Genomic DNA, 19,974 nt, shown 5'->3' on the forward strand with positions numbered 1-19,974 from the left:
TCGGATTCTATCTTTAATTATCGAAATTTTGAGGAGGTTTCGGTAGCCAAAGATATTGTTTTTGGACGTTTAGTTTTTTTTGGCTTACTAACAACTACAATAGGCACCTATTAAGGATACAGGGTAATTAAAATTTCGGAAATCGAAAATTCGCTCCACCCTAATACACATGTTGATGGCAATCTTAATTGAGCACCTATTTTCCTACTTAACTAGAATTCTAACTTCTCTGAGGATTTCAATAAATAAAAAAATAGTAATAAGCTTTTTTGGTAAAGCAATAACAATGAATGTAACTTGAAACACAATTTATTACAAGATTTTAAATGTATTGAAATAAGAGGAAAGAAAGATGCAACAAGTGGAAACCCCCTACATCCGCCTTCAGTATGTACAGGGTGTCCCATTTTGGGTACTTTTGCGGGGTATCTCCGTTATTTTTAACGTTAGCGTGATGCGGTTTTCGCGACAGTGTGCTACTTTTCCGTGAAAATAACGATGCCGTTAACAAAAATTCCAAAGCCCTCTTGGTTTTTAAGATATAGGCCATTTTTGAAAATTCGACATTTTGGGACCCCCATTGTATTTCGGTTATTCTTTAACTTATCGAATATGTAAAAAAACAGTTTTATAGATTTTTTTCCGTAGAATGCAGTGGCGTTGGCGTTGCTGTTTTTAAGTTATAAGCCAAACTTATGTTTTTTTTAATGGAACACCCTGTATATATATGCACCAATAAATTTGTCTTCTTTTTACCTTTTCAAAAATATATAATGGTATGCACTTTTTTTTACGAAACAATGAATGGCATTTATTGTTGAATAAATGACAATTTTCTAAAATTAAGGACATAAATTTATTAGTAGGCCATGAATAACAATAACAATGACAAAGAATTGGATTCATTGCAAATACATTGGATGCAATCAAAATATACCCATTGAGACAAAAGCATATTATTAAAAAAAATACACTACAACAGTATAGCTCCAATTTTTACAACATAAGCTTGTTTTGTAGCATAAAGCAACAAAACATACAAAACAAAAAACTCAACTGTATTTAACAAAAAGAAAAAAAAAAATAAAGGTAATGTTCAAAATGATGACCATTCTCTCGAATGCAAGATTGGCACATTTTTGTGATTCTTTCAATGGCATTAAATAGAACCATTGGTCTCCTTCGCAGATTTTGAAAGGCTAAATTAATTGCCTCTCGAAGTTCGGCAATTCCATCATAGCGTGTTTTATACACTTCATTTTGTAGATACCCCCATAAAAAAAATCCAAAATTGAAAGATCTGGAGATCGTGGGGGCCTTCTTACAGGTCCATTGGTACCTATCCATATTTGTGGAAAATTATTCTGAAGAAATTCCCTTACTAGCCTTGAATTATGACTGGGAGCAAGCACCATCTTGTTGTAAGTAAATAGCATTATATTGTGCCAGCGGAATATTTTCTAGCAGTTCAGGAATAACTTCCTCAAGGATCTCTAGGTATCTACGTGCTGTAAGACCTCCTTCAAAAATCTGATAAACTATTTTTCTGCCTAAAATAAAACAAGACACTCCAACTCCAAAACGTCCTTTTGTGCCCTTTCGAACAATAAATACTGATTTTCTGTTTTCCAATTCCTGGTATTGTGACGATTCAAAATGCCCGCACTTAAAAAAAACATTCACCCGACCAAATAACAAGTCTGCCGATTGCTTCGATTTGTTGTAGATACCACCGGCAAAACAGTGCTCGGCGCTCAGCATCGCCAGGATGCAACTGTTGCACAATACTAAATTTATACGGATGATACTTGTATTTTTTTAGGATCCTTTAAGCATTAGTTTTTGACACACCAATATCTTTCTCAATTTTTCTGCATGAGGACGAAGGTGTTGCTTCAATATATCCCAAAACATCTATTTCTTTTCTTTCCCTATTCTCCTTGTTATAGGTTTTTGGACGCGGGCGAACAAAGGTTCCGTGTTCAACTAAATTTGCTTTTAAGCGAGCAAATATCTCAATAAAGGGTTGTCGCCTCTCTGGATATCTAACAAACCCAAACTTATAATCGTAATTTAAATTTTAGTACCCATTATCGCTTACTTACCTTTGAAAATATAACGCCGAAGCTTCTTCAGAATTTTCGTTACTTTGTATAAAACATACCAACATATCATATTTTTCGTAATTTTCATACGCTGCCATTTTTCAAAGAATTTATTAAATAAAGAAAAAAACAAATACTTACAATACAAATATTTGATTGATTGAAGTTTGGCTTATAACTCAAAAACAGTAAATATTAAAAAAAAAATAATCTACGCCACTGCATTCTACGGAAAAAAACCTATAAAACTGTTTTTTTACATATTCGATAAGTTACAGAATAACCGAAATACAAGGGGAGTCCCAAAATGTCGAATTTTCAAAAATGGCGTATATCTTAAAAACTAAGAGGGCTTTGGAATTTTTGTTAACGGCATCGTTATTTTCACGAAAAAGTAGCACACTGTCGCGAAAACCGCATCACGCTAACATTAAAAATAACGGAGATACCCCGCAAAAGTACCCAAAATGGGACACTCTGTACAGTGGGTTGTGGAACATCCTAGATTTATGAATCAATAAAACTTTTAATATGAAAGTTTTATTGAGTAGTGCTTATTTATTTAAATTATATACACATAATTAAAAATAAAACAAAACAAATATAAAGGTGTAAAAAGTTTATTTAAAAGCAGCCAAAACCTCTTTTTTTAGTTCTATGTTGTCACCATTTCTATCTATATCCCTGCAAATACAAAAATGGATTCTTTAAAATTCGAACAAATATTATACTTAAAAAGTTTATTAAAACCTAAATATTAAAAGTAGCCATTTAAGTTAAGGATTCACTTGCCTCTGTACAAACACTTGTATAGCATCCCTAGTACTTTCTGGCACAAAGTTCAATTTCGAAACGTTTTTCAGTGACGTCAGGCATCCCGTTAAATTCCACGTGGGCTTGAACTTTTTGTCCTCGCTCTGGGAATATATCAAAGGTAATTTACTTATTTTCATATTTCATCATTTATACCTTTATTAGACCCAAATTGACCAAGATGCTATTATTCACAATAGACAACATATCGTTTTTCTGACACCAGCTAAACAGTTCTTTAAATAAATTTTCTGTTATTTTAGTGGAAAGTTGAGCTATTTTTGGTATTGAACTGTCACTGAGGGCCGCCACCTTCATAAGAACAACCACATAATGATCCACTTCAATGTTTCCGTTTCTCTGTAAAAAATTATATATGTAGTTTTAATATTCGATTAAAATCATGCAAACAAACCTTGGCTTCCTGTAGAATAAGCTGTTCCCTATTATCACCTAATGATAGAAAATTGTGAGAGCTCGGTTCTTTTAGAAAATCAGCTACTGATACCGTAGAGGAAGGTTTCTCAATCTAAAAAGAGTGGTTTATATCATTATAAGAGGAACCAGTTTAATTAACATACAATTTAGAGGAAGAGAGTACACACAACAGATTACCTGTTGTAATTCTCAGGTTTCAGGGAGTTATTCTTTTGCAGCTGAAATTATTATTACCTCTTCAATTTCAACCTCGTTCTCTTCAGATTCCTCATTTTCTTCTTCCGACTCTGCATCTGACTCACCACTTTCTTCTGATTCATTCTCCTCTAATGATCCTAATGTATTGATTTTGCCTAAACAAAAATCCTCTTTTTAATATCTACTACTCCTAAATGAACAAAAAAAAACATTACCAATTTCAATCATTTTACTCTTTATATCTGCGGCTCCTTCTTCACCAAACTGATTACCATCCAATACCAAATTTTTTAATTTGCTTTTATTAGCCATTGCATTTGCCAAGGCCAGACCCCCTTGCTTTTTAATTTCATTGCAATCCAGAATAAGTTCTTCTAAATTCTGATGTTTAGCTTTCAATCCTAAAATAAACCTAAATAAATACCTTCAAAACCGTTAAACTCAAAACAAAAGGACTTCAGAATTTACTTCATATAATTTGCCATTTGCCAATAGCAGGTAGCGAGACCTTTACATAGAATTACATGATCGAGAAGATTGTGTCTATGATATAAACCCAGTTAAGGGATTAATTAAGATTTAATCGTATATGAGTGTTGTGAAAAAAAAAAGTTATCAGTTTACATACCAATAAATTGCACTTCCTTATGCTTAGAGAGACCTAGCATTCCGTCTGCCGGTAAGGTGTTTTCGTATAACATAACGTTATGGGACCCAAAAATAAGACCGGGAAAACAATTATTTGTCCTCATTGCGCTAAAAGCATAGCAAAAACGCATTACAGCATCCGTTGTAATGGAGAATGTAGGAAATATTATCATAAAAGCTGCAGTGGATTGAGTACTGAGGAGTTCGGTGCCTATGAAACTAAAGCAACAGATGAAAAATGGATTTGTAACAAGTGCAACGAAGATCCATCCGATAAAAGCTCCGAGAACGATGAACCAGAGCATAATACAGCAGCTAATATTAAGCAAATAATGACATTAGCAAATCCCTCTATAAAGGATGTTTTGAGTTTTTTTGCCAGAAAATTCGAAGAACTTGAAGAGTCCCTTAATTATAAATGGAAATATCTAGAAGATTTAAACAAGAAAGTTGAGCAAATTACAACGGAAAATAAGGCACTAAAAGAGGAAAATAAAACTCTAAAATATAAAGTGGAAAAAATAGAAAAGAATCTGGATCATCTACAGGATCATCTTAAGAAAGAAGAGGTGCACGAACGAAGCAAAAATGTTATAGTTATGGGACTTCCCAATGATGGAGAGGCAAAGGATAATCTCATGAAAGTTTTTGAGAAATTGAACGTACCTCTGAAACCGGATGAATATAGAACTGAGACCTTGCCACATAAAGGGCCACACAGTATTATTAAAGTTGTGCTACAGAATGTACACCAAAGGAATGAGATAATAGAAAAAAGAAAAACAATACGCTCTTTAAAAACTACGGATTGTAAAATTGCCGGGGAACCCCATATCATTTTCATTAACGAAGACCTTTCAAAGGATGTTCGAAATCTCTTTCTGGAAGCAAAAAAACTGAAAAATAAAGGTTTTAGTTTTGTGTGGTGTAAGAGTGGAAAAGTGTTTGCGCGAAAGTCCGAAACCTCTAATATAATAAAAATTCAAGCTGTGGATCAAATTCAAAATATTGTAAATACCATGTAAGTTTAGATATTTGTTCGATAATAATTATAAGTGATTTAATTGGTTGTTTTATATGAATTTAAAAATGAATGAGATTTATATGAATAATTCTCTAAATAACCTGGATCATAATGATCTTCTTGATGACTATCAAGTTATTGAAACTAAGACCTGCAATCATATTGGGGATATAAATACCCCAACTAATTCTAACTGCCTTAATTTAATACATTTTAACATCTCAAGCATTAATGCTCATTATGATGATCTGGTGGCATACCTTGAGTCAACTGATAAAAAATTTGATATTATAGTGCTCTCAGAGACACATAAGATAAATAATTTAAATGATTTTCGATTGGATCAGTTTGAAGTTTTTTATAATGAAAGTCAAATAAACAAAAATGATGGCACCATAGTATATGTTAGAACCTCGCTATTACCTAAATCCGAAATTATAACTGTAAATTTCTCTAAATTTTTAAGAGTAACTTTGATTAAAAATAATGTAAAAATAGGGCTAATCGCATTATATAACTCTCCTAGTTTAAACAAAACAGAATTTATCAATAATGTAAGGCTTTTATTCGAAATAAACTTTCGGAGATGTCCAGTCGAGGTTTTTTGTGGAGATATAAATATTGATATTATAGAGAATAAAGTCACTCAATGCTCTACAGAATATCTCAACTATCTAAATCACATGGGATACATTAGTCAAATAAATGGTTTTACTCGGGTAGCAGGAAATGCAAAAACCTGCATAGACCACATCTTTCTAAAAACTACCATCAACGATATAATTGTCAGTTCTTATATTATAATGAGTGGTTTGACGGACCATTTCCCAACACTATTGAGCATGCAGTTTTTAAACAAAAGTAATAACCCGGAAAAGGTACAAATTAATACTAAAAAAATTGTTAACTTTCAAAAAATAGCAGACAGTCTGATAAATTTTGATTGGGGCGATATATTGCAATATAATGACCCAAATATTTGCATGAATAATTTTGCTAAAACCATGAGAACTATAATTGAAAATTGTACCACCTTTAAAACTATAAAATACACTCGTAAAAAAAAAGGATGGATTACCTCTGGGATCATTAATTCCATTAAAAATCGCGATAAACTAAGGAGGCTGACCCTGAAACATCCTTTAAATTTTCAAACACAAAAAACTTACAGACTCTACAGAAATGTCCTCACTAAATTAATTAAAAGAGCTAAGTATTTATTTTTTAAAAACAAATTAAATACAAACATAAACGATACAAAAAGAATATGGGAAACCATCAGGGAAGTAACCAACGAAACCGTAAATAAAAATGTAATTATAAACTCTATAATTGAAAATGGTAATGAAGTAACTGAAAAGGACAAAATATCTCGAAAATTTCTGAACTATTACTGTAATATCGGGAAAAACCTTAGTGAAAAAATACCTAAAAATAAATATGTGTTTAGTAAGCCTACTCCTTGTAATCCAGCGAGTTTCTCGGAAATCACGGTAAATGAATTGATAATGGAAATAAATTCTCTTAAAAGCAAGGTTTCATGTACAAACGATGGTATTTCTGCATTGATAATTAAAGACAATCATATAGCGTTAATGAAGCCCTTACTACACATGATAAATCTAGTACTAAAAACAGGCATTTACCCAAATATTCTGAAAAACTCCATAATAACTCCCATATTTAAGTCTGGTGACAGCCAGTGCATTGAAAACTATCGGCCTATTGCAATAACGAGTACCCTGAATAAATTACTTGAAAAGTGCATTAAAATTAAATTGGAAAAACATTTAGAAAATAATAAATTATTATCAGATTCTCAATTTGGCTTTCGAAGTAAAATGAGTACTGAAGATGCAATTCAACAATTAACAGAGCGAATATTGAATGGTTTTAATGAGGGTTATAAGACCTTAGGCATTTTTATTGATCTCGCAAGAGCCTTTGACACTGTGGCACATCACATTCTCTTGCAAATACTGGGTGACGTAGGTTTAAGAGGTACTGAGTTAGCACTCTTTGAATCATATCTTAGTGATCGAACACAACAAGTAAAAATTAATAATCTTGTTGGAGAGATGGGTACAGTTAAATGTGGTGTGCCACAGGGTACAGTCCTGGGGCCACTCTTATTTTTGATCTATATAAACAACCTTACAAGAATTTTACCTGAAATAAATTGTTCTATTATTTGTTACGCTGATGATACAGTAATTCTAGTAAAAGCAAAATCATGGTCAGAAGTGCAAAAGCTAGCTGAAAAATATATCACGTTAATTAAACTTTGGACGGATCAGCATCTTCTAACTCTAAATAGTAATAAAACCCACTTTATAAATTTCTCGATTTATAACACTAATCAACAAGAAGAACCTGTGGAACTAACTATACATACTTATCCTTGTTTTGCAAATCAGATGGAAAATTGTACTTGCGACTCTAGGATTTCTTCAGTTTCGTACACAAAATACCTCGGCGTCTATATTGATAGAAATTTAAGATACAATATGCACATTGATTACATAACTAAAAAGATAAGGAAAACAATTTATAAGTTATATCAACTACGCGAATTTATGCCTCGTGAGTTATTGGAGATGGTCTATCAGGCTCTGGTTGAATCCATTCTAAATTATGGTATAAGAATTTGGGGTAGTGCGTGTAGCACAATGTTAACAAACCTGGTTATCACTCAAAAATATATACTAAAAATAATAAATAAAAAACCAAAAAGATACCCAACAGTTAATTTGTTTTTGGAAAGTGGTGCTCTTACTGTAAGAGAACTTTACCTGAAGAGCACCCTTAACTTTATGAAGAATAAAAACATTTATAAGATTCTACCCCAACGCCTTAATATTACTAGATCTGTCACGAGAGAACATGTTTATTTGACTAAAGTAGATTTTACAATTTGTCAACGTCATATATCTTATGTGGGGCCAAGAATCTTTAATTTCATACCACACGCTTTTAAGGCTATAAGAAAAAAACTATTTAATATACGCATAACCGAATGGATCAGGTGTAACTATGAAAATATTTTATTAAAGCTACCTTTTCTAATGTAAAAAAATGTTATAATTACAGGTATATTTGCAAATATTATTTAATGATAGAATAAAAGAATGAATTAATTAATTTAATTTGGTTTTTATAACAAGCTCTCAAATTTATTATTAAATTATTATTGTATTCTGAAATACTGTGTCCCGACAAGTCACTTGTGACTTAGGGCACAAACACTAACTTTGTAACAATACTGTACAATTTTAAGTAATATATTTGAATTTGAATTTGAATTTGAATTATGTACAGATCAGATATACCTGATCTGATCACGTATTATTGATAGCTGCTATAAAAATTACACAAGACAATAAAAGACCAACCATACGACAAATAGCGTCAGGGAAACTGAAGGATCGGATGAAAGGAAAAAGCCGAAATAAGTAATGAGATAAACGCAAAAATTCAAATAATGGCATCAAACATTTAACACCATTATGCGCAGAAATAACGAATGTTGTCCAGTTGCTATGCAGAACACAGTAGATATAAGACAAGAAGCGAAAAGCAAATATGGATAACGGATGAGAACCGTTATAGTATTGATGGTTGAATGTCGAAACTACAAGAACATAGCAGAAGAAATCATGTATAAGACCAGAGACTTATAAGATCTAAGATAAGAACAGCAAAGAACGAATAAAAAAAAACATGCTTTATTGTTATTAACAACGAAAAATTGTTCTAAACAAAGCTACCTTAAGTTACCACCACTAAACTTAACCACTACACCCCATACACACTCGAGTTCTAAAACAAACATCAGAAAACAATACATAAGAACAGCAGAAAAAAATACATAAAAAGTAAATTAAATTCCATAATTATCCCCTCAAGTATAAGACAGCAAAGAATTCTAACCATACAAACAATTCAAATAAAATTCAAATACTGTAAACTTACACTTAGGGAAAATTAGAATGTGTCGACGTAGTATTCATCCAGTGAATAGTAACATTTTTCGGTCAAAAGTATTTTCAATTTACGTTTAAAATGTCAATACATGTTGCCTCCCAGATTCCACCTGGTAAACGATTGAAAATTTTGATTCCCTCGTAGAAAATAGATTGTTTAGTTAATGCGGAGGAGGGGATTGGAAGATTTAGATCGTTCACTTGACGCGTTAAGTATCTTGGATTTGGAGTTATAAATTTAAAGCGATTTGCAAAAAGTAAGCAGGCCACTTCCTGAATGTAGAGGGAGAAGACAGTGTGTATGCCCAGCCTAACAAATAATGGGCGACGTAAACAACTGTCATAAACTAAACCTACTTAAAAAATTAATACTAAAGTAAAAATTTAATTCATTATTAATTCCATAGGATGTTCTGTGGAATGGAATGTTAAAGGTTACATTATGGCGCAACCCGTGATGAGGAACATTAAATCGTATGCGACCCAACAGAGCAGGGCAATCAATAAGCCTATTAACGATCTTATATATAAAACTAGCACCAGAAGTATTACGGCGTTGCGACAGTGTCGGAATAGATAATTGACTTTCAATATAAGAATAGTCATGGTTCTCAATAACAGTTAAAGTTCTATGAGCACAATATCTCAGGAATTTATGTTGAACTCTTTCTAAAGCATCGATATGAATCTGGTGGTATGGAGACCAAACTACAGAGCAGTACTCCAATATAGTTCTTACTAGGGAGCAATAAACCCTTCTTGTTGAAGAGACTGAGAAATATGAACAGTTTCTCATAACAAACCCTAGCAATTTTGATGCTTTTACAGAAATTGAATTAATATGATCAATAAATGTGAGTTTCTCATCAAAAATAACTCCCAAATCCCTAATAGATGCAACATAATTCAGTGGCTCATTATTAATGAAGTAATTGGATTGAAACCGGTTGATCCTGCGAGTGAAACTAATAACACAACATTTCTTAACATTTAAATGAAGATTGTTTCGTTCACATCAATTATTTAAGCGATCCATATCTGCTTGTAGTAATTCTTGATCCACAATACTACCAACCACCCTCCAAAATTTTAAGTCGTCTGCAAACATCAAACACTGGCTATACAGGAAACAGTTAACTATATCATTAATAAATAAATTAAATAATAAGGGTGATGTATGCCCTCCCTGAGGGAGACCTGATGTTACGCTGATAGGATCAGAAAGATGTCCACCTACCCTGACCCTTTGAATACGGCCAGTTAAAGAATTTTTAATCCAACTTACAAAATTAACATGAAACCCTACGGAGATCAGTTTTGACAGAAGAATTTGATGATCAATACGATCAAACGCCTTACTAAAATCGGTGTATATAGAATCAATTTGTTTATGATCCTCTAATTTACTCATAAGATCAGATTGGTAACAGATCAAGTTAGTGGCAGTAGACTTATTCTTGCAAAACCCATGCTGTGAATCTGATATTAAGCCTTTGCATAACCAAGAAAGTTGATTAGCTATAAGGCTATCAAAAAGTTTAGGTATTGAAGATTGAATGCAAATACTTCTATAATTATCTATGACATCCCGACGGCCAGCTTTAAACAATGGCACAATAAAACTTTCCCTCCAGGCAATTGGAAATGTGGATGTTTGTAAGGAAGCATTAAATAACAAAGATAAAGGAATGGCAAGAGTACATACACATTTCCTCAAGAGAAAATTCGGAATCCCATGCTCTTCAAATCTGAGTTCTCTGTCAATAAATATACCCAAAAATTTTGTATTATCAAACTGCTGAACTACTGAATTAGAAAAAGGCACGTGGTCTAGAGCACACTTAAAACACAATAATTTGGTTTTATGAGGATTTAGTGACAGCAAGTTTGATTCAAACCAGAGATTTACTGCCTGAAGATCAGTTGCTAATGTAGTTCGCAGAGTATCTGTGTCTGGGCTGTGCCAGAGAAGTGTGGTAGCATCGGCAAATAGAGTAAATTTCCCCCGTACATTAAGATTAAATAAAGACATCCGATGTATTGAAAACTTATATTAGAACCAAATGCACGAATAAAAATACGTGACAGGGATGCATGCTATTACATCCACTCCTATTTTATTTATATTCAGATGCAATTTATTTAAGAAAATTTAGAAGAAGTGGAGATAGGCATAAAATTCAATGGAGTTTGGATTAACAATATCGCGGTCTTGATTGCCGACAATATACACGACCGATAACAACTAATCAAAATGGGAGGAGAACAGAGAAAATTAATGGCTCTAAACATCAACACCAAAAAGACAAAATTCGTGATTATCTCAAGGAATCTGAAAGCATTTGAATACTCCAGCAACTTCTAATACAATGCCAATAGAGAGAGTCGAGAAATTCAATAAGCCCAGTAAACATTCCTAAAGTATGGGAAGGTTGCTTGCTCCGAATTTAACCTTGGCTTGCGGTTAAGATTCATAAAGCGTTATGTTTGGTCTATGCTTCTCTATGGTACATTGAAGATAATTGCAATTAAGAAACTGGAGGCCTTTGATATGTGGGTGTACGGCAGAATCCTTAAGATACCTTGGACGGTGAAATCGACAAACGAGGAAGTTTAATGGAACATGAACTCTTTGAAATCATTAAGAAGATGAAAACGGCATAGATGAGACACATCATGTGGAGTGAAAGATATTGATTCTTGCAATTGATCATAGATGGCAAGATTATTAAAATAAGAAAACAAGAGGCTCAGTAAATCCCTAGAACTTTAAGAATCTGACAAATACCTAAAAATAATGTGCAGAGAGAGGCAAGATAATAGCCATAAATAATGCGTAAAAAAGGAGTTCACAGAAAACTAATAATAAAATGTGAAATAAAGCAAATGGAAAAGTTAAAACAATAAACAAAAATTAATAGATGGACGCCCAAATTGATGAACTACTAGGTTGCTACCGCAATATAGAAGGAAACAGGGACAAGGCTCACATTTACAAACCTTAAAACTAATAATCTAATAATAACAACCTGCCAAGACCAAGAGATTGCAACCAATTATAGGCAAGGTAAGACAATAGAGATAGGAAAAGATCATAAGTATAGACTCTGCAAATTGTTGAATGAATTAATTTAAGTCATCGTATCCAACTGCCTTGTACTGCTGGAAAATATTCGCAAACATCCTTTAGTTGCATTGGAAGAAGAAACAATAACATTACAAATGATGCTATAAAAGTTACTAGTATTTATTACATGAAATACTAAGTTTTTGATAATGAGCATGCTTTATTTGGAACACTCTTTATACAAGTGAAGCAAATGCTTTGGAATCTTATAAAAAAAAGTATGCAAAGTTTTTATTTCTTAAAATATTATTAGTACATTCCCAAAGGGGCACAGAATAAAAAAGATTGGGTAGTATGTTTGATCTTTCTAGTTTAAAGCTTAAATACACTTTAAACTAGAAAAAAAGTAGTTGATTTCTCTATTGGTAGATGATCTACTGTATTAATGTTTTCGAGGAAAATGAAGAAAACCATTATCCCTGAAATACAGTCTGGATTTAAATCGCATCTCTTTTTCTTTATTGGACATATTTGATGAAATCTTACGCTTTCCTAACAAAAATTCTTTTGGCCCTGATGGTATCCCATCTGTTTTTCTTAAAAACTGTGTGTGCACTCTGAGTAAGCCTCTGCATCACCTTTTCAATCTTTGCTTGACATCAGGCAAATTTCCTGATTATTGGAAGGTAAGCTTTTTAACACCAATAAATAAAAATGGCGATAACACTGATATTTGTAACTATAGAGGTGTGTGTATTCAGTCTGTAGTTCCTAAGCTGTTTGACAGGTTGTTTTCTGTGCGATTTTCGTGGCACTGTAGGCGATTGCTTAGTGATCATCAGCATGGTTTTTGTCAGGGTAGATCTACGGTGACTAACCTGTTGACTTACCAATATGATTTGATTAGTGCTTTTGAGAGGTCTGTACAGGTCGATAGTGTGTACACAGACTTCTCGAAGGCCTTTGATAGGATTGGTCATGAACATCTGGTTCAGAAGTTTGGGCCTATGAACTGAAGTATGGGAAATGACCTTGAAGCTATGGGCCTTGGTAGGACTTTGGTCGAATTTTGTCACAGTTTTTTGACTGGTCGGACACAGTTGGTCAGGATAAGTAATTATATTTCTAATGGTATTAAAGTCTTTTTAAACTTGTCATAAGAGATTTGAGTGATGTAATTGTTCATTCAAAACATCTTGCTTCTGCTGATGATTTTAAACTGTATAAAGCGCCATTGAGTCATATCTTGATGCTGAGCTACTTCAATTGGATTTAAATAGTGTTGCTGAGTGGTGTAATAGCAATAGTCTGGAACTGAATGTAAAGAAGTGTGTATGTATTTCGTTTGGTCGTTCTAATAAAATTGTTAATTATCAATACACAATTAACAATAACAAACTCAAGTCAGTTGATACAGTTAAAGATTTAGGTCTTCTTTTTGATACCAAGCTAACTTTTTTGCCGCACATTTTGGATATTATTAACAGGAGTATGCATAGTCATCATATGTACGCGTGTACATCTTTCGCCTTATTGTTTCAAATTACTTTATTACTCTTTGGTACGTTCCGTGCTTGAGTATGCGTCTGTAATTTGGTCCCCTTATTATGATTCTCATATTGAACGCCATGAGGCTGTACAAAGAAGATTCTTAAGATCCCCTGCTTATAGAGCTGAAGTAAATATTTTTCGTAATTATTACATCGACTATAATGCTAATCAGTGTCCAATTTAATATCCCTAATTTTGAAGTCAGACGGCAATAGTCTTATATCATTGTCCTACCATCTTGGAAGCAATTCCTTTTAACACCTGTCAAAGAAGGATCAACTCTTTCTAAGGATCTTAAGATTTTATTGGAGTGGTGTGCTGCAAACAGGCTTGTATTTAATGTGGGCAAAACCTTTATTATGGGATTTAAGTGTGACGTTCAGGGCCTTATGTTTAGTGAAAACTCCCCCTTGCAAAACAAAGAAAGCTGTAAGTTCCTTGGTATTACCATTGATGGTCGCCTTCGCTTCGAAGATCATATCCTAAATCTTGCATCAAAATTATCCTCTGGATGCTTTGCAGTAAGAATGGCGGGGCATGAGCTGGGAGGGGTAGTTGCACGTTCAGTGTACTTTTCTCTTATCGAGTCCCACCTTCGTTATGGCTTGCCTTTTTGGGGTTTAAGCAACAAGGGATTATTAAACATAATTTTTGTGATTCAAAAAAAGGCAGTTAGATACCTATGTTCCGCTGGGTTAAGAGATTCTTGTAAACCTCTCTTTATATCTCAAAAAATCCTAACTCTTTTTTCTCTTTTTATCTTAGAAACAGCTACTCTTATTCATAAATGTCCTAAACCTCCCTCTAACACTGGTCATATGACTCGCCAGGTTAACGATTTTCCCTTACCAATCCCTACATCCTCCCTCACGAAGAACTCACTTATATACCTCAGCAAAAAAATTTACAACCATGTTCCTCTATGTATCAGACAAATTTTAGAAGTTAAGAGATTCAAAAAGGAATTAAAATCACTTTTATTATCCAGGGCACATTATAGCCTTGACGATTTTTTTAATGATACCTTTTAACCTGTGCTCTGACATCATTTTAGTGTTTTAGTTTTGTTTCCTGTTAAATAATGTAATTTACTTCTTCTAAATTCTGTTTTATTGACAGCTTTACTTATTTTTTAATGAAATTTATCAAAAAGATGCTTTTTTTCTCAATCTGTTTTGTTAAGATTAATTTTGGTAATGTGTGTAAATTTTATGGTAAAGTGTTTTAGAAGTTATGTTTGTTTGAAATTTAAAGTGAATTTGGAATTTTTTAGTTTTTAGGATGCTTGTACACAAGATTTTGTTGTCTTACGTAATATAGCACATTTTCTTTCTTCTTCTTTCTTATATGTTGCGTTTACCCTTTCATTCGGCCAACTATGGGTTTTTTTCTCCACTGACTAGGACCTTGCGTTTCTTTAATGAAAATAGTTTGGATCCATTTTCCGGCGGCTTACGGTCATTCAAATCAAAAATTAATAATCTTACACTTTAACCTACGTTCCTTGGATAGTGTTAAGTTTTTAGCCCTGTTCATGATTGTTTTTTCAGAGGTTTTATCTTGCTATATTTTTTTTTTGTAATTCTAGTATTGTATTTATATTGTTATATTGTCTAGTATTTTGTATTATCTATTTTGTTTTTGTAAACTGGCTCTGCCGCATATTGAAATAAATAAATAAATATAGCTTTTGGTTGATAACTTTGAATCTACTAAAGCTAAAACCATCATATAAACATCATTTAATGACCTATGATTAGCTTTAAAATATTGATAATAAATAGTTAGATTCTAACTTAATGAATGAGTCCTTTGAAGAGGCCTTGACCAAAAAGTAGCTGACATCTCTGTTGGTAGATGATCAATAATATTAGTGTTTTAAAAATAGATGAAGTAATTATCTGCCATATACATTTTTTTAACAGTATAAATGGTTTAAGAGTTATGAACATTTTAAATTTGCTTCACATAGGTAGGACCACATTATGTTAAGCTCATAACTTTTGGTTGACAAATACAAATCTACTAGAGCTAAAATTATCAAACAAACCCTATTTAAAGAGTTATGATCAGCCCTAAAATATTAATAATGAGTGCTAAGACCCTAAATCAAATGTTTTTAAAAATATTTAAATTATTAGAAAATATGTTTGTGAAAAAGAGGCTTTGACTAAAGAGAAGCTGATATCTCTGTTGGTAGATGATCAACTGTATTAGTGTTTTGAAGAGAGATACATTAAGTCATTATCTACCAAACGTTTTTAAATGTTTGAGAATACTGTCAATAGTTTAAATGTTATGACTATTTTAAATTTGTTTTCTGTTAGTAGGACCTCACTACATTAGCATTAAAGTTTTTGGTTGATAACTTTGGATCTACTAAAGCTACAATCATAAAATAAGGAAATAAAACACCATTTAATGAGCTATAAGCTTTAAAATATTAACTTAGGATTACGATTAACAAAAGGAAATCTATTAGTTGTGGCAAGTGCAATTGTAACTTAACTAAGTTGCAATATAAGATCCAATGTGCTGGAACGTGTTCCAGATGGTTGCACAAAGACTGCTCTGGACTTGTGTTGTGTTTTTGTGTTCTTGCAGTGCAGCTGAGTTCTCCGCCTATGAGACTCTTTCAAATGATAACAAAGAGCTAAAGAAGGAACATGACCTATTAAATGCCAGAGTATCAGATCTAGAGAGGGAGCTGACACATGTCAAATTTGGTAATCCCAGAGCCATGGAGGAGAGGAGCAAAAATTTAGTTATTGTAGGCATAAAGGCCAACCAGTAATGTAAGGATAACGTTTTAAAAACTTTTAAAAGTTTAAATGTAACTATATCTGAAAATGATTTTGTTTTAAAGGCCTCCTAGTGATAAATCCATTCAAAAGTCCATCTACATGCCGACGATACAGAGGTTTATTTCTCTTTTCCTCCTAACAAAATCTTAGAAGCTAATGATAAGGTATCTTACGACCTTAACATGCTAGCAAAGGCATCGGAAAATCATTGTTTGAGTTTAAACCGAAGTAAATGTAAGGTTTTTCTTTTAGGTAGGTTGCATTCCAGAGACACATATGAGAAATTTGTTCAGATTAAATTGAATGGTCAACTAATAAATTGTAGTAATGTGGCTAGGACTCTTGGAGTTTTATTAGATGTTAAGTTGAGGTTCACTGAGCACATTGATCAATGTATTAAAAAAGCTTTTATTATTAACCTTAAGCTACTTCATAGTCAGAGGCAGCTCCTTAATAAGGAACTAAAAAAAGTTTTATGTGACAGTCTTGTATTGTCCCATTTCACTTACTGTGATGTTTTGTATGGTCCCTGCCTTTTGATAAGTGATATAAAAAGAATACAGTACATTCAAAATTGTTGTGTAAGGCTAATTAATGGAATGAGAAAATTTGATAGAGGTGTGAGTAGTGAGTTACGCTTGATGAGATGGCTAAATATGAGTGAAAGGAGGTTACTACATAGTCTTGTTCTTTTTATCAGTATCAAGTTTAGATATGACACTCATGTTTTGGACTTAAGAAATAAGCATTTTATTAGACCTCCTCTTCATAAAACTGTTTTATTTGAGAGGAGCTTTAGTTACTGTATTCATCTGCAATATAATAAAATTCCTCCTGAGTTAAAATATATTTCACCTTCTATATTTAGACGAAAGATAAGCAGTTATATTACTGATCTCTGTTAGCCTAGAGTGTTGTTAAATATCTATTCTTTAACTTATTGAAAATTTCAATAAGTTAAAGTCTGTGTGGTTATCAAACGTTGTAATGTTAATCGGTTGTGCATATAGGCAGTTAGAACTTAATATTTTGTAACTATGCAATTATTTAAGATACATTTTGAAATTCTTTGTAATATCTAACTTCAGCTGATTTGTATGGTTAAGCTAGGAAGTAAGCTTCAACTTCTCCATTTAGAATTTACCGGTTGTAAATTTTAATAAAGACATTATTATTATTATTAATATTATTATTAATTATAAATATAAAAATATCTTCCATAATTCTCAAGAGACTTAATTTAAATAAAAAATGAAACTTTTGTCTGTTTGTTGTCATATGCAATAAATTTATTTGTTGTTGTTAATAATGTGCACATCTTAATTTTGTGTCCCGATTGTTAGTGGCTGTTTTAGATGTTTTAAATAGGTCCGAGGATGCCATATAAGAAAGTGAAACATGTGTCATCTTGTTGAATATACTTTAGATGAGAAACTTAAGACTAAAACTTTTGTTTTTATATTTAATTATAAATATTAAGATCCTAAGCTCATCCCTTTATTTTTTCAATTTACAGTAGGCAACATTTTTAGTGCAAGATATCATCTCTATATTTTATACTTTTTTTTAACAAATTTAGATAATATTCTATCATTAAAAAGACTATGTTTATTTTTCAATTAATACTGCAAGTCCACTGACACCTCAACTATATAACATTAAGCCAGTTTATAAAATTAAATTAAAAAAGGTTTACGGCAACATGATTTGCATTAGTCCTGTTAATCCCAACAAAAATAAATAAGAAATAATAATTACTTTATTACCTTTAGCTATGCATAAAGCTCCCTTAGTCTTTAATAAACAATCACCAAAATTAATTTCCTTCAAATTCTGCAAGTTAGGTAAGGCATTTGCAATTGCTTCAGCTCCCTTTTCTCCAATAGTATTATCATTTAAATTTAAAATTTGTAGGCCTTTGTTGTGGACAAATGCTTCTGATAATGCAGTAATTCCAATATGATATATGCCATTTTGAGGCATAACTACTTCTTCTAAACTACCAATCATCTTTAATGCAAAAAATGAAGATTAGCATGAAAATTGTTTACATTACAGGGTCTCACCTTAAAAACTCCTGCCAATGCCTTAGCTCCATCATTTTCTAACCTGTTTCTTCCAGCGATAAATACTTTAAGGGCCAGAGCCTTGCCCTCATTTTTACTGGAATTGTAACAATCTGTTAGGGCCGCTGCTAGTAATTTGCCTCCAGTTATTCCTAAGCCATTGTTATTTAATTTTAATTCTTGTAAAGCATAGCATGCCGGGCTTCTTAACAGTGCAGCCAAACCTTGAACACCAATTGGACCAAAAGCATTATCACTTAAATCTAGCTCTGTTAATCTAGCGCCTGCTATTTGAAGACCATCACCTAAAAATTCCTGAAAACTTGAATTTTTAAAAGTAACTATAATAAGTAATGCGAGTTTTACCAATGCTTTGGGAATTTCAGTTTTCATACGACCAGTAAACATGTCTTTCCATAGTGCTTTTTTGAATTCAGGATGTTTTTCTAGAGATTTTGCTATCCCCTTGGCGGCATCCACTCCTAGTGTATTTCCTTCTAGGTTAAGATACTCCAAGGCAGGACAATTGTCTATTTCCTCAATTACAGGTTTTGCTACAAGCAGTATATATGATTTACGTTAAGCAAAGTAATTTAAAAGGTTATTTTGAAATACCGTCTTCTTCAGAATCGAGTTTTAATGATTTCCCGGCAAAAGAGACACCACTTGAAGACACTTTGGTGGACTGTAGTGCTTCGACCAGCGAATCCATGTTGTCCTTCTTTTGGTCCTTGCTCATGATAAATTTGTATTTGTTTTTGGAATTAAAATTAAGGAGCACAGATTGTTGTTAATATTAATGTTAACGAATTTAAAGAAAACAAAACAAATATTACAATATTACGAATAATGATAACACGCCGTTTTCAATTTTATTTTGACATTGACACTATTGGCAGTTTAAAGTGGCTTTTTCCATTATGTTCATATGTGTGTGAACCAGGAAGCCTAGAAGTAAGGAGACAAAGTTAGGAGCTAAGCGTGTGTACCCAAAAATCAACGAAAACTAGTTTCAGAAAGTTGCCACATCGGCGCTGTTGTCAGAAATGTATCTTACTCCGATTGGCTGGACTCATTTTTTGATAATGTTATTGTTTTCGAAGCCGTAATATTAATTGTTTATTCTTATTAGGTATATTAACAATTATTAAGATAATTGTTAATCGAAATAATAACCTAAGATACGTGTGCGAGTGTTTGCGGTTCTCAGCTGCCTAATGATAATTAGTATAAAATGAAATTAATATAAAATTTGGCAATGTGTTGTTTACTCCAAA

At 32.4% G+C, this 19,974-nt stretch overlaps 1 protein-coding gene across 1 annotated transcript; it reads right to left on the minus strand.

Annotated features, from left to right (window-relative positions):
- Positions 1–2,709: 2,709 nt before the first annotated feature.
- Positions 2,710–19,639, minus strand: LOC126735720 (ran GTPase-activating protein 1-like). The gene is made up of 10 exons (XM_050439804.1): positions 19,313–19,639; positions 19,064–19,251; positions 18,698–19,012; positions 18,398–18,641; positions 3,770–3,955; positions 3,591–3,709; positions 3,334–3,447; positions 3,075–3,278; positions 2,898–3,022; positions 2,710–2,789 (listed from the first exon to the last, which is right to left on the minus strand). The coding sequence occupies exons 1-10, from the start codon at positions 19,434–19,436 to the stop codon at positions 2,726–2,728; spliced, it is 1,683 nt and encodes a 560-aa protein (XP_050295761.1). The 5' UTR covers positions 19,437–19,639; the 3' UTR covers positions 2,710–2,725.
- Between the last annotated feature and the right edge of the window lie 335 nt (positions 19,640–19,974).

This window comes from Anthonomus grandis, chromosome 4 (assembly GCF_022605725.1).
Source record: "Anthonomus grandis grandis chromosome 4, icAntGran1.3, whole genome shotgun sequence".
Lineage (NCBI taxonomy): Eukaryota > Metazoa > Arthropoda > Insecta > Coleoptera > Curculionidae > Anthonomus > Anthonomus grandis.

What these genes read in the sequence shown, in the direction of transcription:
- LOC126735720 (XM_050439804.1), bottom strand. Translation starts at nt 19,436, where the DNA reads ATGAGCAAGGACCAAAAGAAGGACAACATGGATTCGCTGGTCGAAGCA. An exon ending in TCAATTTGGGTCTAATAAAG is followed by an intron (nt 3,023 to 3,074) that starts GTATAAATGATG and finishes ATATATTCCCAG; the next exon opens with AGCGAGGACAAAAAGTTCAA. An exon ending in ATACAAGTGTTTGTACAGAG is followed by an intron (nt 2,790 to 2,897) that starts GCAAGTGAATCC and finishes TTGTATTTGCAG; the next exon opens with GGATATAGATAGAAATGGTG.